Source organism: Elephantulus edwardii, unplaced genomic scaffold (assembly GCF_000299155.1).
Source record: "Elephantulus edwardii isolate Elephantulus edwardi_28Jun2011 unplaced genomic scaffold, EleEdw1.0 scaffold00132, whole genome shotgun sequence".
In the NCBI taxonomy this organism is placed as follows: Eukaryota; Metazoa; Chordata; class Mammalia; order Macroscelidea; family Macroscelididae; genus Elephantulus; species Elephantulus edwardii.
Genome location: NW_006399882.1, coordinates 3,425,945 through 3,446,693, shown reverse-complemented (window position 1 = coordinate 3,446,693; position 20,749 = coordinate 3,425,945). Strand labels below are relative to the sequence as shown.

The window sequence follows — 20,749 nt, the reverse complement described above, 5'->3', positions numbered from 1 at the left end:
TGGAGCTGAGCTCACCTCTGGTTTTTTTTTTCTTGGACATGGGTGTAGAGGAGTTAAAAACTTGCCATTTCTTAGAAAGGGATTTCAGGAACAGGAAGGTTAGTCTGATGGATTCATCTAGCAACTATGACTGTAGAAGAAATCCTGAGTCAAGCTTTATTGTCTGGGACTTGGTGGTTGGAGAAAAAATTAGAATGTGATTGCTGTCTGTAGTTTAGCCACCTTTATGAGATAAGGCTCATAGAGTGCTTAGTAATTCAACTTGTTGTTGTTGTTATGTGCTGTCAAGTCGCCTGCGACTCACAGCAAGCCTATGTACAGCAGCCCTAAACTCTGCCCTATCCTGTGCCAATCTCACCATCTCCAACACACCTATCCCCATTACCCCAGTCAGTGAATCAAACCATGTCATTGAGGGTCTTCCTCTCCTGTGCTGTCCCTCCACCCTCCTAAGCATGACGTCCCTCTCCAAGGACCAGTCCCTCCTCTCAACATGTCCAAAGTATGTCAGACAAAGCTTCCGGTTCCTTGCCTTCAAGTAGCAGCCCGGCTTCACCCTCTCCAGGACAAACCTGTTCGCTTTCCTAGCAGTCCATGGTATATTCAATACTCTTCTCCAACACCACAGCTCAAAGGCATCAATTTTCCTTCTTTCATCCCTAGTCATTGTCCAATTCTATGATGCATAACAAGTGATTGCAAAGACCATGGCATCTATCAGGTGCACCTTAGTCTTCAGACAGACATCCTTGCACTTCAGCACTTTAGAGAGGTCTCTAACCACAGACTTTCCCATCGCAATACATCTTTTAATTTCCCGGCTGCTGGTGTCAAGAGTGTTAACTGTGGATCCAAGCAACCCAAACTGTGAAAAATCTCAATCTCTTCACCATCTATTATGATACTGCCAATAGGCCCAGTGGTGAGAATCTTTGTTTTCTTGATATTGAGTCTCAATCCATACTGAAGACTGCAGTCGCTGACCTTCCACAGCAAGTGCTTTAGGTCCTCCGCAATTTCAACAAGCAGGGTTGTATCATCTGCTTAATGCAGATTGTTGAGGATTCTTCCTCAAATCCTGATGCCACATTTCTCCTCATAGAGCCCAGCCTCCCGGATAGCCTGTTCTGCATAAAAATTGAAAAGGTATGGAGATAGGATGCATCCCTGGCATATACCCTTCCCAATTTTGAACCATGTAGTGTTTCCTTGCTCTGTTCTGACGACTGCCTCCTGGTTCAAGTATAGGTTTCACATCAGCACGATCAAGTGTTTTGGGATTCCCATTCTTCTCAGAGTTTGCCACAGTTTGTTATGATCCACACAGTCAAAGCCTTTGCTTAATCAATGAAACAAAGATAGACATTCTTCTGGTACTCCTTTCTTTCAGCCAAGATCCATCTAACATTAGCTACAATATCCCTAGTACCAGGACCCATCTAAACCCAGCCTGGACTTCTGGTAGTTCTTTGTTGATGTGCTATTCCAGTTGTTTTTGTATAATCTTCAGCAAAATCTTGCTTTCATGAGATATTAATTATATTGTTTGATAATTTCCACACCCTGTTGAATCCTCTTTCTTTTGAATGGGAACAAATACATATCTCTTCCAATCAGTTGGCCAACTTGTTGTTCTCCAGATTTCTTGACACAACTTGGTGAGCACATTTAGGGCAGCATCTGTCAGTTGAAACATGTCAGTTGGTATACCATCAATTCAACTTAGTCATGGTAATAGAGTTGCAGTTAAATAAATGTTGTTCTCATGTCCCATTGAATTAATTACAACCCCGAGCGATCCTATAAACCCAAAGAAGTTTTCGTTGTTAGGTGCTGTTGAGTACGACTTATAGAGACTCTATGAACAACAGATCTGAACCTCGCCCTATCCTGCCTATGCCATCCTCATCATCCCTGAATTGAACCCATCATTGCAGACGTTGTGTCTGTCAGTGAACCACACAGATAGTAGCTGTCAATGAATCTTTGATTCAGGTAGCCTTCTTTTTCACAGAACAGAATGATGCCTGATCCAGTATCATTGTGATGGTCACAGTCATGTTTGAGTTCATCATGGTATCTACTGTCCCTACTCATTGCAGAGAAGATCTCCCTCATCTTTGTGGACATTTTGCTTCACACAACATGATTAATCTCTCCTGAAGACTAAAGCAAATGGGCCATACAAGTTCTGTTTTGATCTCTAACATTTTGACTAGCTTGTTTTTGGAGCTAGGGAGCTCTGTTGGCCTAGTGGTAAAGGAGTTGTGCTGCCAGGCTAAAGGCAGACAGTTTAAACATTCCAGCTGCCCCATGGGAGAAAGATGAATATTCTCCTCCCATGTGACTTACGGCCTCTAAACACCCACTAGAGGGTCAGCCATTTGAGTTGATTCCAACTTGACAGTAGTGAGTTGTTAAAATTTTTGAAAGCAGATCAAGGGTCTTTCCTCTTGGTCTGTTTTAGTTCCACATGAACGTTCTTTTCATTATGGTTCTGCTGTTATTTGAAATATCAGTGGCATAGCTTCCAACATCACAGCAATGCACTGTGCTGTGTGCAAAAATGATTGGTTAGGTAACACAGCCCTTTCCCTTTTTGTGAAATCATCAGCTGAAAATTGTGATTTTCCCTATCATCTAGAGGAGTTATCTGAAACCAAATCTCTGGCATCGGGAAGTCACCTAAATGTGGGATGGTGCTTATCATATAAACCCATTCTTACAACACTCTGTCAACATTGGAAGATAAGTTATCTTTTAAAGCTACTTTTCATTAAGATGAAAAAAAGAAATCCAAGGCTCATAGCATGACTATTTGACATGAGGTCTGAAAATGTCTCAGAACATCCTGTCATAGAATTCTAGGCGAGAGATTGGCTTTAAAACTGTACTCTGAAGAACATGACAAAATGATATAACCAGATGTGACATTTCAATTCCACAATCATGTACCATTCAGGTGGCCCTTGCTGATTTCCAAGAGCTGACATTATTAATCTATAAAAGCTGACACTTTACTGTAGTGGTGTACAGTAGCCGCTTGATGCTGGTGGTCCAATTTCATTCATCTCTGCTATGTCATTCAGCCTCATTAGCAATTATGTTATTTCTATAGATACTCAGATTCTCATCTTCACTAAAAGGTGGGCAATCTTGTCAAGCAGATTTGGTAGAAAAAAGGTATTTTAAACACAGTCATTGACAAGGTTGGTTGCAGCCTGTCTGAAACTGCTCATGGCTGCTGACAGAAGAACTGGAGTTAATCTTGGTGGTGCAGTTGTTAATGTTCTCAGCTGCTAACTGAAAGATCAGTGTTTCCAACCTACCAGGGCTCTGAGAAAAATTACCTGATGAACTGGTACAACAAAGATCCTTCAGAATAAACAAGCAAGCCTGGCTTCAACTGTGTACAACTATTGTTAACATACAAGTGGATGCTTTTGAGTATGTGGCAAGTTTTCTTAAGTACAAAGCACTCTCTTGAGATCTTGTTACACTGTGAATTGGCTTAGACTTCCTCTTCGCAATTGGTATTATAACCTGGAGTCCCTGAGCACTGTCTCATCACAGTGGTTTGAACTGATAGGTTTGTCATTAGCATTTGTAATGGCATCATCAAGCTGGCCTGCTGCATTCATTATGCTCTCAGAGCCTTGTGACTCATCATCATTTTTAAATTAACTTTTACCTGTTAAATAATGAGAACATTCTTTTTTTTTTTAATATCACAGAGGTTTTGTCCAGGAGACTTTCTTTTTGATTATTAAGACAACCCTTTCTCCCCCTCTTTCACAGTGTAATGAAAGAAAACCGATCCAATGCCTACATAATGCAGGATTTCATTATATCCTACTTGATGAGAAAAACTATTTACACAGAGATGAAGTAGTACCTTCAGAAGATTATTTCATATGAATGAAATGTGGGTTTTATGTAACAAAATAAATCTTTTCCCACTTCATAAACTAGTTATGTCAACTATTTTGGAAATCAAGATATTTCCTTGTTTTATAGAACTCTGTCTCAGTATATCTCTTGTAACCAAAAGCATTTGGATGCATGTTAGTGTTATTCTATGTATATTACAATCTCTTTTCTGTCTCCAACTTAAGTGAACTCAAGTTACTCTAGTAAAGATATTTTAAACCTTGAGCACCACTAGATTCTTTCTGAGAATTCAAAAAAGATAGCTGAACAAAAACCCTTTAAGTTCTGCTTCATTACTTTTCATGTTCAAAAGTAGCATAATGTTATTATTGTTGTTAGGCACAACTGAATTGGTTCCAACTCAGTGAATGTACATAAAGCGAAGGTCCAACTGATGTACAATCGAAGGTCCTACCTGATCTTGTGCCATAATCATGATAGTTGCTGTGTTTTGGCCCATTGTTGCAGTTACTTTCTCAATATATCTCTCCTGAGGATTGTCTTCTTTTTCACTGACCTACTTACATGATGTGCTTTTCCAGGGACTGATCCTTCCTGATAACATATCCACATTAGATGAAACAGAATCTCTCCATCTTCACTTCTAAGGAGCACCTGACTGTACTCCTTCCAAGACATTTATTCATTCTTTTAGTAGCCATGCTATACACAATATTCTTTGCCAAAACCATAATTCAAACGTATTACTTTTTTCAGTCTTCTTTACTCATTGCCCGGTCTTCGAAGTGATTAAAAATACCATGGTTTGGGTCAGGTAATCCTTAGTCTTCAAAGTAATATTTTTGTTTCTGAACACTTAAAGAGGTATTTTGCAACAAGCTTGCCAGTGAAATTCTTGGCAAATTCAAGATTTTCTACAGTGTTATTTATTGGTGGAGTTGTGAAGAGTTTGTTTTTTTCACAGATACCAGTAACTTTTAAGTTCCATCAGTAAGTCTTTGAGCTTAATCAGGAAGTGCTTCAAGTCCTCTTTTGTTTTCAGCAAGCAAATTTTGTCATTTGCATATTCCACTTTGTTAGTGATTCTTTCTCTAATCATGTTCTTCTCTAGTCATGTTCTTTTTCCTATAGATCAGAATTTTTTTAATCATTTGTTCTGTATTTTGACGGAGTAGTATGGTGAAGAAATACAATACTAATGCACACTTTTCTCAGTTTTTAAACCATTCAGTATATCCTTACTCTGTTTAAATGATTGCTTTTTGGTCTACATACAGGTTGCATGTTGTTGTTATGTGCTGTCAAGTCGCTTGCGACTCATAGCCACACTATGTACAACAGCTCTAAACTCTGCTCTGTCCTGTGCCAATCTCATTATCTCTGACACACTCATCCCGATTGCCCCAGTCACCAAATCAATCCACCTCCCAGAGGGCCTTCCCCTCCTGCGCCTGCCTTCCACCCTTCCAAGCATGATGTCCTTCTCCAAGGACCAGTCTCTCCTAGGAGCACAATTAAGTGTTAAGCAATTTCCATACTTCACAATGATAACTGTAATTATATTATAATCCACATAGTTAACAAAACATATGAAAACATCTTTTGGGTATTTTCTGCTTTTAGCCCAAATCTTTTTTATATCAGTGATGTATCTTATTCTGCATCCACTTCTGAATCTGGCTTGAATTTCTAGTAGTTTCTTGTCTATGTCTAGCTACAGCTGTTTTTTAATTATCTTCAGCAAAATTTTACTTGCTAGAGAAGAGTGTTGAATATACAATGGACTGCTGGGAGAACAGATACGTTCGCCCAGGAGAAGATGAAACCAGGAAGCTCCTTGGAGGCAAAGATTCTGAAGCTTTGTCTGACATACTTTGGACATATTACAAGGAGGGACTCATCCTTGGAGAGGGGCATCATGCTTGGGAGAGTGGAAAGACAGCACAGGAAAGGAAGACACTTGATGAGATGGATTGATTAAGTCACTGGGACAGTGAGGGTAGAAGTGTCAAAGACAATAAGATTGGCACAGGATAGAACAGGGTTTAGGGCTCTTGTACATATGGTTGCTATGAGTTGCAAGCGGCTTGATGGCACATAAAAGCTTCAACCTGAATGTGTATTGGAGCAGTTAATGGTCTGTACACACACACACACACACACACACACACACACACACACACATACACACACACACACAGAGTTGCTATGAGTCACTAGTGACTCGATGGCACATAACAGCAACAAATATTTGTTGTTGTATACTGTGGAGTTGAAACTGACCCATAGCTGACCCTCTGGTGGGTTTTCAGAGGCAGCTAATCACATGGGAGGAGACTGCCCATCCTTCTTCTCCCACACAGCAATTGGTGGTCTCAAACAGCATGTCATTGGGATTGTAACACAACTTTTCTTACCACTAGGAAATTAAAAGGCGTATTGCCATGGGAAAGTCTGCTGTTAGGGACCTCTCCAAAGTACTGAAGAGCAATGGTGTCTCTCTGGAGACTAAGGAGCGTCTGATACAGGCCATGGTCTTCGCAATCACTTGTCATGCATCAGAGTTGGACAATGACCAGAGAGGATAGATGGAGAATTATGGTTGTTTTTTTTTACCTTTCGATATAGAAGGAGAATTGATGCCTTTGAGCTGTGGTGCTGGAGAAGAGTATTGAGAATACCATGGACTGCTAGGAAAACAAACAGATTTGTCCTGGAAAGGGTTAAACCAGGTGGCTCCTTGGAGGCAAGGATTCTGAGGCTCCGTCTAACATACTTTGGACATGTTGTGAGGAGAGACCGGTCCTTAGAGAGGGACATCATGTTTGGAAGGGTGGAGGGACGGCGCAGGAGAGGAAGGCCCTCTATGAGGTGGATTGATTCAGTGACTGGGATAATTGGGATGGGAGTGTCGGAGACAGTGTGATTGGCACAGGACAGAGCGGAGTTTAGGGCTGTTGTACATAGGGTCGCTATGAGTCGCAAGTGACTCGACGGCACATAACAACAACAACAACAGGCCATCAGAGCTCTCTTATACTCACTCTCTCCTCTCTCTCTCACTATATATATTCCATATGTCATATATATACAGTCCATATATAATATGTGTTGCTGTTTTCAGGTGTCATCAAATTGACTTATGGTAACACTATGAATAAAAGATCTGAACCCTGATCTATCCTCTGCCATGTTCACACTTATTAACATGCAAGAGCCCATTGTGACAGTAACTGTCAATCCACCTGGCCAAAGGTCCTCTTCTTTGTTGACCGTCCACCCTTCCCAGTATCATGTCCTTCACCAAGGAATAGCCCTCCTAGCAACATACCAAAAGTATATGAGGTGAAACTTAATCATTCTTGCTTCCAAAGAGCAATCCAGCTGCACGCTCTCCAAGACATATCTATTTGTTCTCTTGGCCATCCATGGGATATTCAGTGTTCTTCTCCAACACTACAGCTCAAAGGCGTCAATTCTTTCCCTATTATCCCTATTCATTGTTCAGCTGTCAGACATATAGCAAGTAATCAGAAAGACTATAGCCTAAATTAGAAGCACCTTAGTCCTCAAACTGACATCACTACTCAATAATTTGGAGAAGTCCCTTACTGCAGATTTTCCTAGTGCAATGCATCTCCTTATTTCCTGACTTCTGGTACCAGGTGTGTTAATTGTGGATCCAAGCAAGATGAAGCTGTTGACAGTTTCAATCTCCTCTCCATCCATCATGATGTTGTCTATCAGTCTAGTGGTAAGAAACTTTGTTTTCTTGACATTATGATGCAATTCATACTGAGGGCTTTATTCGTTCATCTTCTGCAACAAGTGGTTCAAGTTCTCTTTACTTTCAGCAAGCAAGGTTGTCCCATCTGCATAACACAGGTTATTGATGAGTCCCCCTCCAATTCTAATGTCACACTCCTCTTATCAGAGTCCAGCTATGGAGACAGAAGACAATCCTGCCATACTCCCTTTTTAATTTTAAACCTTTTAGTATTCTACTGCTCTGTTTGCACAACAGCCTCCTGGTCGGTATTTAGGTTTCACATTAGCATAATTAAGTGCTCTGGGACTTCCATTTTACTCAATGACATCCACAACTTGTTATGATCCACACAGTTACATGGCTTTGCATAGTTAATAAAGCACAAATGGGCATTCTTCTGGTATTCCTTACTTTCAGCCAGGATTCATCTGACCTCAGCAGTGAGATCCCTGGTGCCATGGTTTCTTCTAAATCCTGCTTGAACTTCTGGCAGTTCCCTATCTATGGTCTATTCTTGTGATTTTTGAATGATCTTCAGCAGTATTTTGCTTGTATGTGATATTAATGATATTGTTTGATAGTTTACACATTCAGTTTGTTCATCTTCCTTGAGAATAAAAACAAATATGAACCTCTTCCGATCTGTTGGCCAGACAGCTGTGCTCCAAATTTCCTGGCATAGACTGTTTGGGTGTTTTTAATTTTGTTAACAATTAAGTGTAAACTGATCGGCCATTGTGATTTCATTAACGATCCCAGCTGTGGGCTGGACGCCTCTTTTTTAAGCAATTAGGAACTGGTGGGCGGGCCTTTGTATATGTAATCTCTATAATCCATACATGTTGTAAGGTGAGATCAGTCCCTGGTGAGGGATGTCCTGCTTAGGAGGGTGGAGGGACAGTGCAGGAGAGGAAGACCTTCAATGAGATGGATTGATTCCATCACTGGGGTAATGGGGATAGGTAAGTCAGAGACAATAAGGTTGGCAAGAGATAGGGCAGGGTTTAGGGCTGTTTTACACAGGGTTGCTATGAGTCACAAGTGACTCAATGACACATGATAATAACAACAAATCCATCTATTTTATCATAATATATATATATATATATATATATATATATATATATATAATCACTATGCATGTTGTTGAAATAAGAAATTGTGCAGTTAATTACTTAATATGTCTCTTCTAGCAGTAATCTTTATAACTTAGCTCAAAGACATTTTGTTAGGTGCCGTCAAACGGACTACAACTCATACTGATCCTATGAACAACAAATCTTCATTTTGTCTTAACCCACATCATTTTCATGACCTGAATTATGCTCAAACATATTGTTATAGTCATTGTGTCAATCAACTTGTAGAACTATGCATATGTAAAGTGTTTGTGGTCAACCAAGGGATTCTGATGGCTTGATAGTAATGTAAATAAAGTATAGGACACATTTGCAGGATAGAACAATGATAAGAAAGTACATAGAATGGTAACATGGGGATTAGTCAGTTTTGCCAGCATGCTGGCCTAAAAAGAAGCCATACCACAGGCAGAAGAGGGGATCTCACTGCCGTCCAGGAAGAAGTGTTGTGACTACAGCACATCCTTTTGACTGAAGATCTCTGAGCATGGAGGCAAGGATAGTGAATCTTCATCTTACATATTTTTGGTATCTTGTTAGAAGGGGTAGTTCCTTGGAAAAGGACATTACACTTGGAAAGGTGGAGAGTCAGAGAAAGAAAGGTAGACCCTGAATGAGATGGATTGACATAGTGATTGTAGCAATGGATTTAGTTGTATCAGCGATGATGAGGATGGCACAGGAGAGTGCAAGGTTCAGGTGCATTGTTCATAGGGTTGCGATTAGAAACATGGTGACACTGGAGGTGGCACGTGATGACTGGGAACAGTGGTGGAAAGATACCAGCATGAGCTGGAGAAGAGGCTTCCTAGCCCAAGGAACAAGGAAGTGAGTTTGGTTTTAGTTGGTATGTACCCTTAACAGAATTGTGTATGTTTTTAATTCACCATGAGTTGGAATTGACTCAAAGGCAATCACCGACACTAGGTGTTGCTAAGTCCCTGTTAAGACATGCTGGGCTATATATTGGTTTCATCTTTGCCCGATTTTGAAATACTGTAAGAAATAAAAAAGGGTAGGAGGATAAGGAGAAAGCAGGAAGAAGAGGAGAGGAAAGGGAAGAAAGAAGGAAGCAATTTAAAGATATAGAGCCCTATCTTCACATTTAACAGCCTTATCTATCAGGCAATAGGTGAATAATGCATTTTCATAAACACAAGCAACACTTTCTAAATTTCTAGTGAGGAAAATGGTTGACTAACCCTGTTATGCTGAGCTAAATCAATCTGCAGTGAAGTTCTCTATTCTTGCCTTGATCTCCTGAGATTTCCAGTCATTTATTTTAAAGGGGCCCCAGTGAGTCTTATGATATTTTTCTAACACAGTGGCACAAGAGACTGGTAGACATCACGGTTTTGTGGTAGATCCAAGAGATTTGGATGAAAAAGACTGTGATTACTTTTAAAATGTTGCCCCAGGGCTCAGGAAACTCCAAAAGCCCTTCAAGCTCTTTGAGGGTGGGGGATACTTAAGAAAAAATAGAAAAGTTACTTCAAAAAGAAAATGACTTACTATAAGTGGGCCCCGGTTGTTCTCTCGGTACTTGTTCTGGAAGAAAATGTAAACGACGGTGGCAGCCAAGGAATAGAGGAAGGCGAAGACAGCGACGGTGACAAAGAATTCTGCTGAAGATGAGAAGTCTCCAATCAAGGCCAGCTTCTGCCGCTCCTTGCCTTCACAGGTAGGAACCTCAAAAGTCACCTGGTGCAACCTAAATGACCAAGATTCAAGAAAAAGAAATTGTAATATGGTACGGGAAGGACATTGGATGACTTATGTCTGTATCTTCTAAAGCAAAATCAGGTGCAACTTTTAAGTTTTCACAGAACGTCTAAATGAGCATTTCATTAAAACACCTCATAGAGAGCAGCTGTAGATGTGGAAATAAATATGGTAGTTAAACACTGCTTACTTGTGTTTAATAATAACTAGTCATACTGAAGAGAAGAGATGGACTAGAAAACAGAATGTGAAAGGATTCTAAATTAGAGTTACAGCATTCCACTGTTTTAGATGCCCTCGTCACAGACAGCAAAGTGTTTGGCTACTAACTGAGAGGTCAGTGAGTTATTCCATAAATCATCTTATTCCATACACTGCTCTAAATTTTTGGGAGAAATTTCTGGTAGTCTGATTTTGTAGAGATTTAACCTTAGAAACCCTATGGGGATGGTTCTAGTGTGTCCTAGAGTCACTATGAGTCAGAAGCAACAAGACATCAGAGAGTGTTGTATTCCTCAGCTGAAATTTTCCCATTCCCGCACATTATTTTTAGAATAAAACCTCATCATTTCCTGAACATGCCCCACGTATATCTCCAGCATTATCCCTTGCCCCTCCATCCGTCCAGCCCAACCACATTGGCATATATTCTGTTTCTCTTTGTGTCAAGAATTATTAGGGTTTTGTCACTGGCTATTCTCTTATCCTTAAGGACTTTCCTCTGACATCTTTCAGAGTTTGTCCCTATTTGGTAACTGAGTGTCCTCTCAATTGTCATCTTCTAAGGGAGACCTCACTTGGCTACTAATCTAAAGTAGCTCCTTTCTCTGTTGTTGTGTGCTGTTCAGTTGGAACAGACCTATAGCTGACCCTTTAGTGAGTTTTCAGAAGCAGTTAACTGCAAGGAAGAAGGCTGCCCATCCTTCTCCTGTAGAGCAGCCGGTGGACATGAACCATGTGCCTTCCAGAGTGCAGCACAATTTCTTACCACTATGTCTTAAACATTTCTATTATACCTCCATTTAAAATGTCATTTATCAACAGCAAAACTATCTGGTAATATGTTAGGTTACAGATTATTCGGGAGCCTGGGGTGTGTGAGAAGTGTAGCATCAGGACTGGAGGAAGTCTCATCAAGCATTATACAGATGACACAACCCTGCTTGCTGAAACTGAGGAGGACCTGAAGCACTTGCTGCAGAGGGTCAAGGACTGCAGCCTTCAATATGGATTGAGGCTCAATATCAAGAAGACTAAGATTCTCACCACTGGGTCAATTGGCAGCATCAGGATGGATGGTAAAGAAATTGAGATTCTTCACAGCTTTAGTTTGCTCAGCTCCACAGTCAACACTCTCGGCACCAGTAGTCAGGAAATTAAAAGGCATATTTCCATGGGAAAGTCTGCTGTTAGGGACCTCTCCAAAGTACTGAAGATCAATGGTGTCACTCTCGAGGCTAAGATACACTTAATATGGGCCATGGTCTTGGCAATCACTTGCTATGTATCAGAGAGCTGGAAAATGACTAGGGAGGATAGAAAGAAAATGGATGCCTTTGAGCTGTGGTGTTGGAGAAATGTGTTGAATATACTATGAACTGCTAAGAAAATGAACAGGTTTGACCTGGAGAGGGTTAAACCAGGCTGCTCCTTGGAGGCAAGGATTCTGAAGCTTTATCTGACACACTGGACATGTTTCAGAAGGGATCAGTCTTTGGAGGAGGACATCATGCTTGGGAGTGTCGAGGGACAGCGCAGGAGAGGAAGACCCTCTATGAGGTAGATTGATTCAGTGACTGGGGTAATCAGGGTGGCTGTGTCAGAGACAGTGAGATTGACAGTGGATAGAGCAGGGTTTAGGGCTGTTGTACATAGGGTCTGTATGAGTCACAGACAACTCAACGGCACATAACAACAACAATAATATGCCCTCAGGAATGTGCCCTTCATATATTGGTGGTCTTCTCTGTATGTCTTGAATGCATGACACATATTATATACTCAGTGTACAGAACTTAAACACATAGAGTAAAATTCTTGAGTATAAAAGGACTGTTAGGCTGATTAAGCTTTGTATCTTCTCTTTTACATAGAAAGTTCTATCAGCAAAGCATTTAGGAACATTATATTACTGAATAGAGAAAATGATGTTTGGAAAATACTTTTAGGTCTGAAGATGACACTTAACGAAGATAATTTGTGTTAGAATCATAACAGCAGCTTGTGATGTGAACTAGAACTAAGTAGAGAAGGGTAATTGAAATAGTAGCCAAATTCTTCTTCAGAAAATGACAAAATTATTCCTTAAATATTAGAGAAGCACTAGAAAACAGACTTGAGTGAGACCTATTTATGTCAATAAAGTGCCACTTAGAAAATTATCTATGAAAGTGGTAGTGATTGTACAACCTGATGAACCTTGCCTCCGGGGACCAGTGAACCTGATAAATTACCAACTTGTGTTCATTTACTAATGAACTTGTTAATGAGCTTGTGTTTATTAAGTCATTTACTTACTAAACAAAACATGATTCCATGGAATATGCTTATTGTATAAATTCTCTTGGCAGTTAGGATAACAATGATTATGATAAAACAATAGTAATAGTAGCAACTGATCTATAGCAGACTTTGTGTTAACTGTTTTATTTGCATTACTTTATGCAGTGCTTAAGACAAACCTATGATGGAGCATTTTCAATGACCCCTCTTTTTAGAAATGAGGTCACAGAGACTTAGAAAGAGCCCTTCAACTTCCGCCAGGACATGCTCAAAGTTCATGAGCTTAAGGCAAGCAAGAGGCAGCAACAGAAGTCAGTGTTTTACATCTTCTGCCCTATGTTTACTACTATTGTTGTTGCTGTGTGCCATCAAGTTGCCTGAAACTCATAGCAATGCTATGTACAATAGCTCTGAACCTGACTTATCTTGAGCCTATCTCATCATCTCTCACAGATCTAATCCCATTTCTTCAATTACTGAGTCAATCCTTCTAATCCTGGGTTTTTCTCTTCTGCCCTATCCCTCCACACTCCTATGCACGATGTCCTTCTCCAAAGACTAGTCCCTCATGATGAAGTCCCCAAAGTATGTGAGTTGGATCTTCAAAATCTTTGCCTCCAGGGAGCAGCTTGGTTTCACCCTCTCCACCACAGAACTGTTGGTTATCCTGGCTGTCCATCATATGTTCAACCCTCTCTTCCAATACCACAATTCAAAGGCATCAATCCTTCAATAATCCTTAGTCCAGCTCTCTGATGAAAGTAATTGCGAAGACCATGGCCTGTATCAGGAACACCTTAGTCTCTAGACTGACATAGTTGCTTTTCAGTACTCTAATGAGGTCCCGGAAAGCAGACTTGCCCAGTGCAGTTCATCTTGTGATTTTCTGACTGTTAATGCCAGGAGTGTTGATTGTGGAAGTAAGCAAATGGAAGTTGTTAACAACCTCAATCTCTTCTCTGTCTATCATGAAGCTACCAATTGGCCCCGTGGAGAGAATCTTTGTTTTCTTAATGTTGAGCTTCAATCTATAAGGCACCTAAAAACTCTTCCAGCCTTAATCTACTATCTAGCTCCAAACTATGAAACTGATACCTTCACATTTAAGTATCTGTTAGAGCAGCAGTACCAAATTCTGTCTTAGCTGTCTAACACAGCTCTAACAGAAATACTGCAAGTGGACAGCTTTAACAAACAGCTTATTTTCTCACAGTTAAAGAGGACAGAAGTCTAAATTGAGTATGTCAGCTCCAGGTAAGTCTCTCTCTCTGTATCATCTCTGGAGGACGGTCCTTGTCTCTTTGAGCTTCTGTTCCTGAATAACCCTCACGTGGGCTGGCATCTTTCTATCACCATCCCTGTTTCTCTTGCTTGGTTAATCTAGTAGATATCTCAAAAGAGATTGCTTTAAGACACAACCTCTACAAATTCTGCCCTATTAACATAACAAAATCAATCTACTTCTCCAGGCAAATGCCTTAAGATTCTTAATGCATATTTTTCGAGGGACAAAATTCAATCTGTAACAGTGCACAACTTTAATAAAATGTATGAAAATGGAAACTGGTCATGATGGTTATACTGTAGAACCTTCCTCTTTCCATTGACAAAGATATTAAAGCATGTTTCTCAACACTGTAATGTATTCAGAAGTAAAAGGGATTTTAAAAGTAGTGTCTTTATTCCTCTGATATAGATGATGTTTAGAAAATGTACAGTTTTTTTTGTGATTCTTTTAAATGTGTCATTCATTCACCCAATTTTAACAAGCGCACACCAAGGATCACACAATAGATAGAGGCAGAGGAAGGAGTGGAAACAAAGGAGAGATGGAATAGCCTCTGACTGTTGTGAACTAACGAGTTTGATTAAAGGTGGCATATTTTGAGGGGAATCTTGAATTAGTCTAGGGGAGATGGCGTGTAAACACATAATAGGCTGGCTATGCATAAGTTGGAAACAGAGAAGAAGGATCAATAGTTGGAAAACATGGACTTGGTGACAGAAATGATGCTGGAGACAGAATGATAAAATTCTGTACAATTAATGATCTGTTATTACAAATACTTAATATAAGCAACATAAACACAGACTTCACCTGATGGTATGCTTAGAAATCAGTTCAGCTACCTCTGTGGGAAGAATCACTGGAAAAGCTCAATATCACCTGTGAAAACTAGGCCAGGTGCTGATTGTGAAACAGACCACCAACAAATTCAAGCTGAAATTGAAGAAAATTAAATCAAATCCATAGGACTCAAAATTTGACAGTGAGCCAATTCCACTCAAATTTCAAACCTTTCTCAGGAACAGGTCTGAGGCCTTGAACACCAATGAACGAAGACCAGATGACCTGTGGGAGGATATCAGTAATATCATACACGAAGAATGAAAAAGATCATTACAAAGGAAGAGAGGAAGAAAATCCAAAATAGATGTCAGAAAAGACTCTAAATATTGCACTAAAATGCCAAGAAATTAAGGAGCTGAACAGATGTCAAAAGGCAGTGAGGTTTCCCTCACAGATCAAAGTATTATAATAAAATGTACAAAGAGCTGGAGTCAGAAAATCAAAAGGGCTAAAACTCACTCAGCGTTTCTTAAGCTGAAGGAATTTAAGAACAAACTCAAGCCTTGGGTTGCAATTCTTAAGGATGTTACGGGTAGAATATTGAATGATCCAGGAAACATGAAACGAAAATAGAAGGAGCATACAGAATCACTGTACCAAAAGGAATTATCTGACACAGAAGAATTTAATGAAACAATGTATGAGCAAGAGCCTGTGGTGATGAAGGAAGAAGTTCAAGCTGCTCTGAAGGAATTGGCAAAAACCAAAGCTCCAGGAATTGACGGCATACCAACTGACATATTTCAACAAACAGATGCTGCCCTGAATGTGCTCATTGAGTTGTGCCAAGAAATCTGGAGAAAAACTACCTGGCCAATTGATTGGGAGAGATCTATATTTGTTCTAATTCTAAAGAAAGGTGACCCAAGAGAGTGTGGAAATTATCAAATGTTTTCATCAATAACACATGCAAGAAAGATTGCGCTTAAATTTATCCCAAAACACCGGGAACTACAAACACATTGACAGGGAACTGCCAGATGTGCAGGCTGAATTGAGAAGAGGTTGCGGTACTAAGGATATTATAGCTAATGTTAGATGGATCTTGACCAAAAGCAGAATGTACCAGAGCAATGTCTGTTTCATTGACTATTCAAAGGCATTTGTCTGTGTGGATCACAATAAACTGTGGCTAACTCTGAGTAGAATGGGAATCTAAAAAAAAAAGAAAAGAAAAAAAGAATGAGAATCTCAGAACCCTTGATTGCACTTATGCGAAACCTATACTTGGACCAGGAGGCAGTCATCACAACAGACCAAGGAAAAATAGCATGGTTTAAAATGGAGATAGGTGTATGACCAAGGATATATAGTATCTTCATACCTTTGCAATCTATATGTGGAACAGATCATCCAGGAGGTGGGGCTCTGTAAGAAGGAATGTGGCATCAAGACTGGAGGAAGGCACATCAACAAGCTGCTATTCAAATGACACAACCTTGCTTGCTGAAACTGAGGAGGACCTAAAGCATTTGTTACAGAATGTCAAAGACTGCAGCCTTCAATATGGATGAAAGCTCAACATCAAGAAAACAAAGATTTTCACCACTGGGCCGATTAACATTATCATGATGAATGGTGAAGAGATTGAGACTGTTAACAGCTTTAGTTTGCTTGGCTCCACAATGAACACTCTTGGTACCATCAATCAGGAAATCAAAAGATGAATTGTATTGGGAAAGTCTGCTATCAGGAACATCTCCAGAGTACTGAAAAGCAACAATGTCAGTAGAGAGACTAAGGTGTGCCTGGTCCAGGCCATGGTTTTTGCAATTACTTGCTATGCATCAGATGACTAGGGATGATAGAAGGAGAATTGATGCCTTTGAGCTGTGGTGCTGGAGAAGAGTATTGAAAATACCATGAATTGCTAAGAGAACAAACAAGTTTGTCTTGGAGAGGGTGAAATCAGGCTGCTCCTTGGAGGCAAGTATTACAAAATTCTTTCTGACATACTTTGGGCATGGTGCAAGGAGGGACCAGTCCTTAGAGACAGACATTATTCTGGGGTAAGTGAAGGAACAGTGCAGGAGTGGGAGACTCTTGATGAGATGGATTGACTCAGTGACTCGATTAATGGTGGTAGGTGTGTCAGAGGCAATGAGGTTGGCTCAGGTCAGAGCAGGGTTCAGAGCTGTTGTACGTAGTGTTGCTATGAGTTGCAAGCGACTTGATGAAACATAACAATAACACTATAATTTAAAAGACATATCATAAGTGTTACCAAGCGTGTGGAGAAAACTGCAACTCATCTACTCTACTGGTAGAATTTTTAAATGGTACAGATTACATTCCTTGGGAACTGTCTGACACTTCTTCAAATGCTAAACACAGACTTGCCCTATCAACCAGCAATCCTGGTCCTAGGTACACATCCAAATGTAATGAAAGCATATATCCATGTCAAATCTTATACTTGAAGGCTCTTACTAGCATTATTTATAATAATCAAAAGGTGGAAACAGTGAAAATGAATGTCCTTCAAATAATGAATGGATAAATGATATGTGACATAATTATATAGTGGAATATGATTCAGTAATAAAATATAATTAAGTAAAAATTACCACCGTATGGATGAGCTCTGAAAACATTGCACTAAGCAATAAAAGTCAGTCACAAAGTAGCACATATTACATTATATGAAATGTCCTACGCTGGTAAAATCACAAAACCAAAAAGTAGATGAGAGCCTCAGAATGGTGGCAAAGGGATGCAGGGCTCCTTTGGAGTGTAATAAGAAGGTTCTAAAATTGACTGTGGTGATACGACCCAAACTCTGAGTGTCCTAAAATGTGAGTATTCTCAAGTGACTTCTACCAGTTAAACAGGGGAGTTATATAGTTTATAAACTATTACAAAATGATAGGGAAGAATATATATCAAAAACCTGCAAAGGCAAGGAGCCCAGCACATGGAGGAATGTGAAATATGTCTTGTGCACCCAGAGCATACAAATCAGGGGTGAGTGGAGCAGAATTAGATGGAGAAGGATCTGTTGGTGGTCTCTGCTGCTGGACCATGGACGACAGTTTAAGGCTTTGAGTCTTTATCTTTACTCAGCTTTTGAAAAAGTTTTCTCATAATACACACCATCTGAAATGAAAACAGTGAGCAGAGCCATGCCACCTGTCACAACTATTTAGAGCCACACACACTCACGTTCCAGGGGTCAGGATGCACCACAAGATCTGCCACACTTCTAACATCAGTCTCATCACCTGACATACACAAACTGTGCCTACAACTTCCATGTGATGAAGGCTACAGGGGAAAAGAAAGCAATGGGGTTTTTCCTGTGCAACCAGCAGAGTTATCAGTGTTATCTTCTTGCCCTCTTACTGACTGTGCTGACTTTTAGGAATTGTTAACATGTTTATTAGCACAGAATACAATAATTCATGAATAATCTCCTGTGCTTATCAATATTGATCTATAACATGGTATTTAACCCACTAGCCATACTAGGTTGAAGTTAGGAAAAAGAGGCGAAATGAAATTGTAATCCAGTGTCTTTTCATTGAAGGGGCTTTGCTCTGCCTTTGAATTGATTATGACTCATGGTGAGTGACCTTTCATTGGGTTCTAAGGAGGTAAATATTTGTGGGTCACAATGTGGTCAAGCAAACCTTTTGGCAGAGATGGTGAGGATAAGGCAAGGTTTGGATCTGTTGTTCATAGGGTTCTGAGTCGTAGCTGACTTGACAACATCTCACAACAGCAATAAATATTTACGGGAAGATATAGCTTATCTTTCTCTCTTGGAGCAGATGATTATTCACACCACTGTTCTTGTTTAGCAGCTCAACAGGTAAATGCTATGCAGTGAGAAACAGTGCAGGGTTGAAGAGCAGGTTGGCTGCTAACAGTCTGAGCACAATTCAGATCACAGAGGCTTTCAGATGCTCTAAGACAATACGAGGGAGCTCAAGAGGCCGGCTCACTGCTCAGTGTGCTACTAATCAAAACCCGGATGGTTTCAATCCACTAGACAGAAGGTCCTCAGGAGAAAGATGAGCACTTTCCTCCTGTGTGATTTACAGCCTCTGACATTTCACTTGAGGGTCAGTTATGAGTTGGCTCCAACTTCATAGCAACAAATTTGATTTTTTTAAAATGATGCTATGTACTGGTAAACAAATACGATAGAGTTAATGTTAAAGAAAAACTTAAAACACATGGCTGTCATGTCAGGACTGACATACAATTGACACTTTATGGATTTTGGGTGAACGATAATTTTCACAGGAAGAGGTTGCCCATCTTTGCTCCAAGAAGAAGGGGGTGAATTTGAATCGACTGCCTTTGGATTGAGAACACAACATCTTAGCCACTAGGCCACCAGAACATCTATTAATATAAAGATTAATGTTACTTTAAGCAATAAGTAATTGTATTCACAAATGTTTAGATTGAGACACGTACTTTTTTTTTTTTTTAAAGAGAGCCACATGTGGTTAGTAACTGTAATAACTCTGGAAGCAAATAAATTTCACTTAGAACCTCAGGGAGGAAAATCCCTATTTGGTTTAGATAGAGCATGACAGCTGATGTGTAGCTGGAATCAGTATGCTGACTGAATTCACCTCTGATCTTGTGAGCAAATAGTCAGGGAGCAATTGCTGAGGCTGCAAAAAGTACCAAATCCAATTTGTTGATTTCAAATGCATCATTCTCTTTTTGACTGCCTGACCCAATCAAGGCATAATTGAAATTCATTGTCGTTTTCTGCCTTGCTGTATCAATGAAAGGCCTCCATTTCTGTGGTATTTAACTTTTTCACCACTTCAGTACAGTTTTTATGACATTTTACATACATCTGCTTTATATATTGCACCTTTTGAAATAATCATCTGAGACCAGATTGACAACAGTAACTCCAAAGTGTGGATGAGAAGTTTAGGAGGCAGTGGATTTAAGACAATAGTAGTGAAATAACCTGGAAAAGGAAAACAGGGATTATGTCACAGCACGAGTGATATAATCAGCTCACTGCATTAGATATAGAGAAGCTGTGGAAGTGGTGTCTATTTTGGGAATATGTACTTTTACCAAAGGGAAAAAGAAAGTAAAAATGAAATGTTTTATTGATGTTTCAATTAAGCTAAAATAACTGCTCACTGCCAGCAGTTTTTGAGGCTTAAAAAAATATAAACTATATGTATACCTTCAGGGAGATCTAGGTGGGCTAGTGGTAAGAAACTGCACTTCAATCCTGAAGGCTCATGGTTTGAATCCACCAGCTGCTCCATGGGAAATGGATGGGCAATCTCCCCCCACGCAATCAATTAACTGCCTCTGAAAACCTGCTGGAGGGTCAACTACGGGTCAGTACCCCTTGATAGTATACAACAACAACAGCACAACCTTCTTCAGGGAATTAGAAATGCTTTATTAATAAAAACATTTTTTTATAATCATCACCATCAACCTATTGTGTTCTCCAGCACCGTGGCAAGTCCTTTACTTACTTGCAGCTCCCTACAACCAGGAGAAGATAAAATAGATGAATGGGACCTTTTAAGAATCAAATCCCTATGCACATCCAAAAACTTTTCCAACAGGGTAAAAAGGGAAGCCACAGACTGGGAAAAA

At 39.9% G+C, this 20,749-nt stretch overlaps 1 protein-coding gene across 1 annotated transcript in view; it reads right to left on the bottom strand.

Moving 5' to 3' along the window:
- The window catches only part of SYNPR (synaptoporin), a 307,523-nt gene that overhangs the window by 86,945 nt on the left and 199,829 nt on the right, over positions 1-20,749 (bottom strand). The window contains exon 3 of the mRNA XM_006893835.1: positions 10,312-10,510. Within this exon, the coding sequence (XP_006893897.1) occupies positions 10,312-10,510 (199 nt within the window). The remainder of the gene's footprint in view (positions 1-10,311; positions 10,511-20,749) is intronic.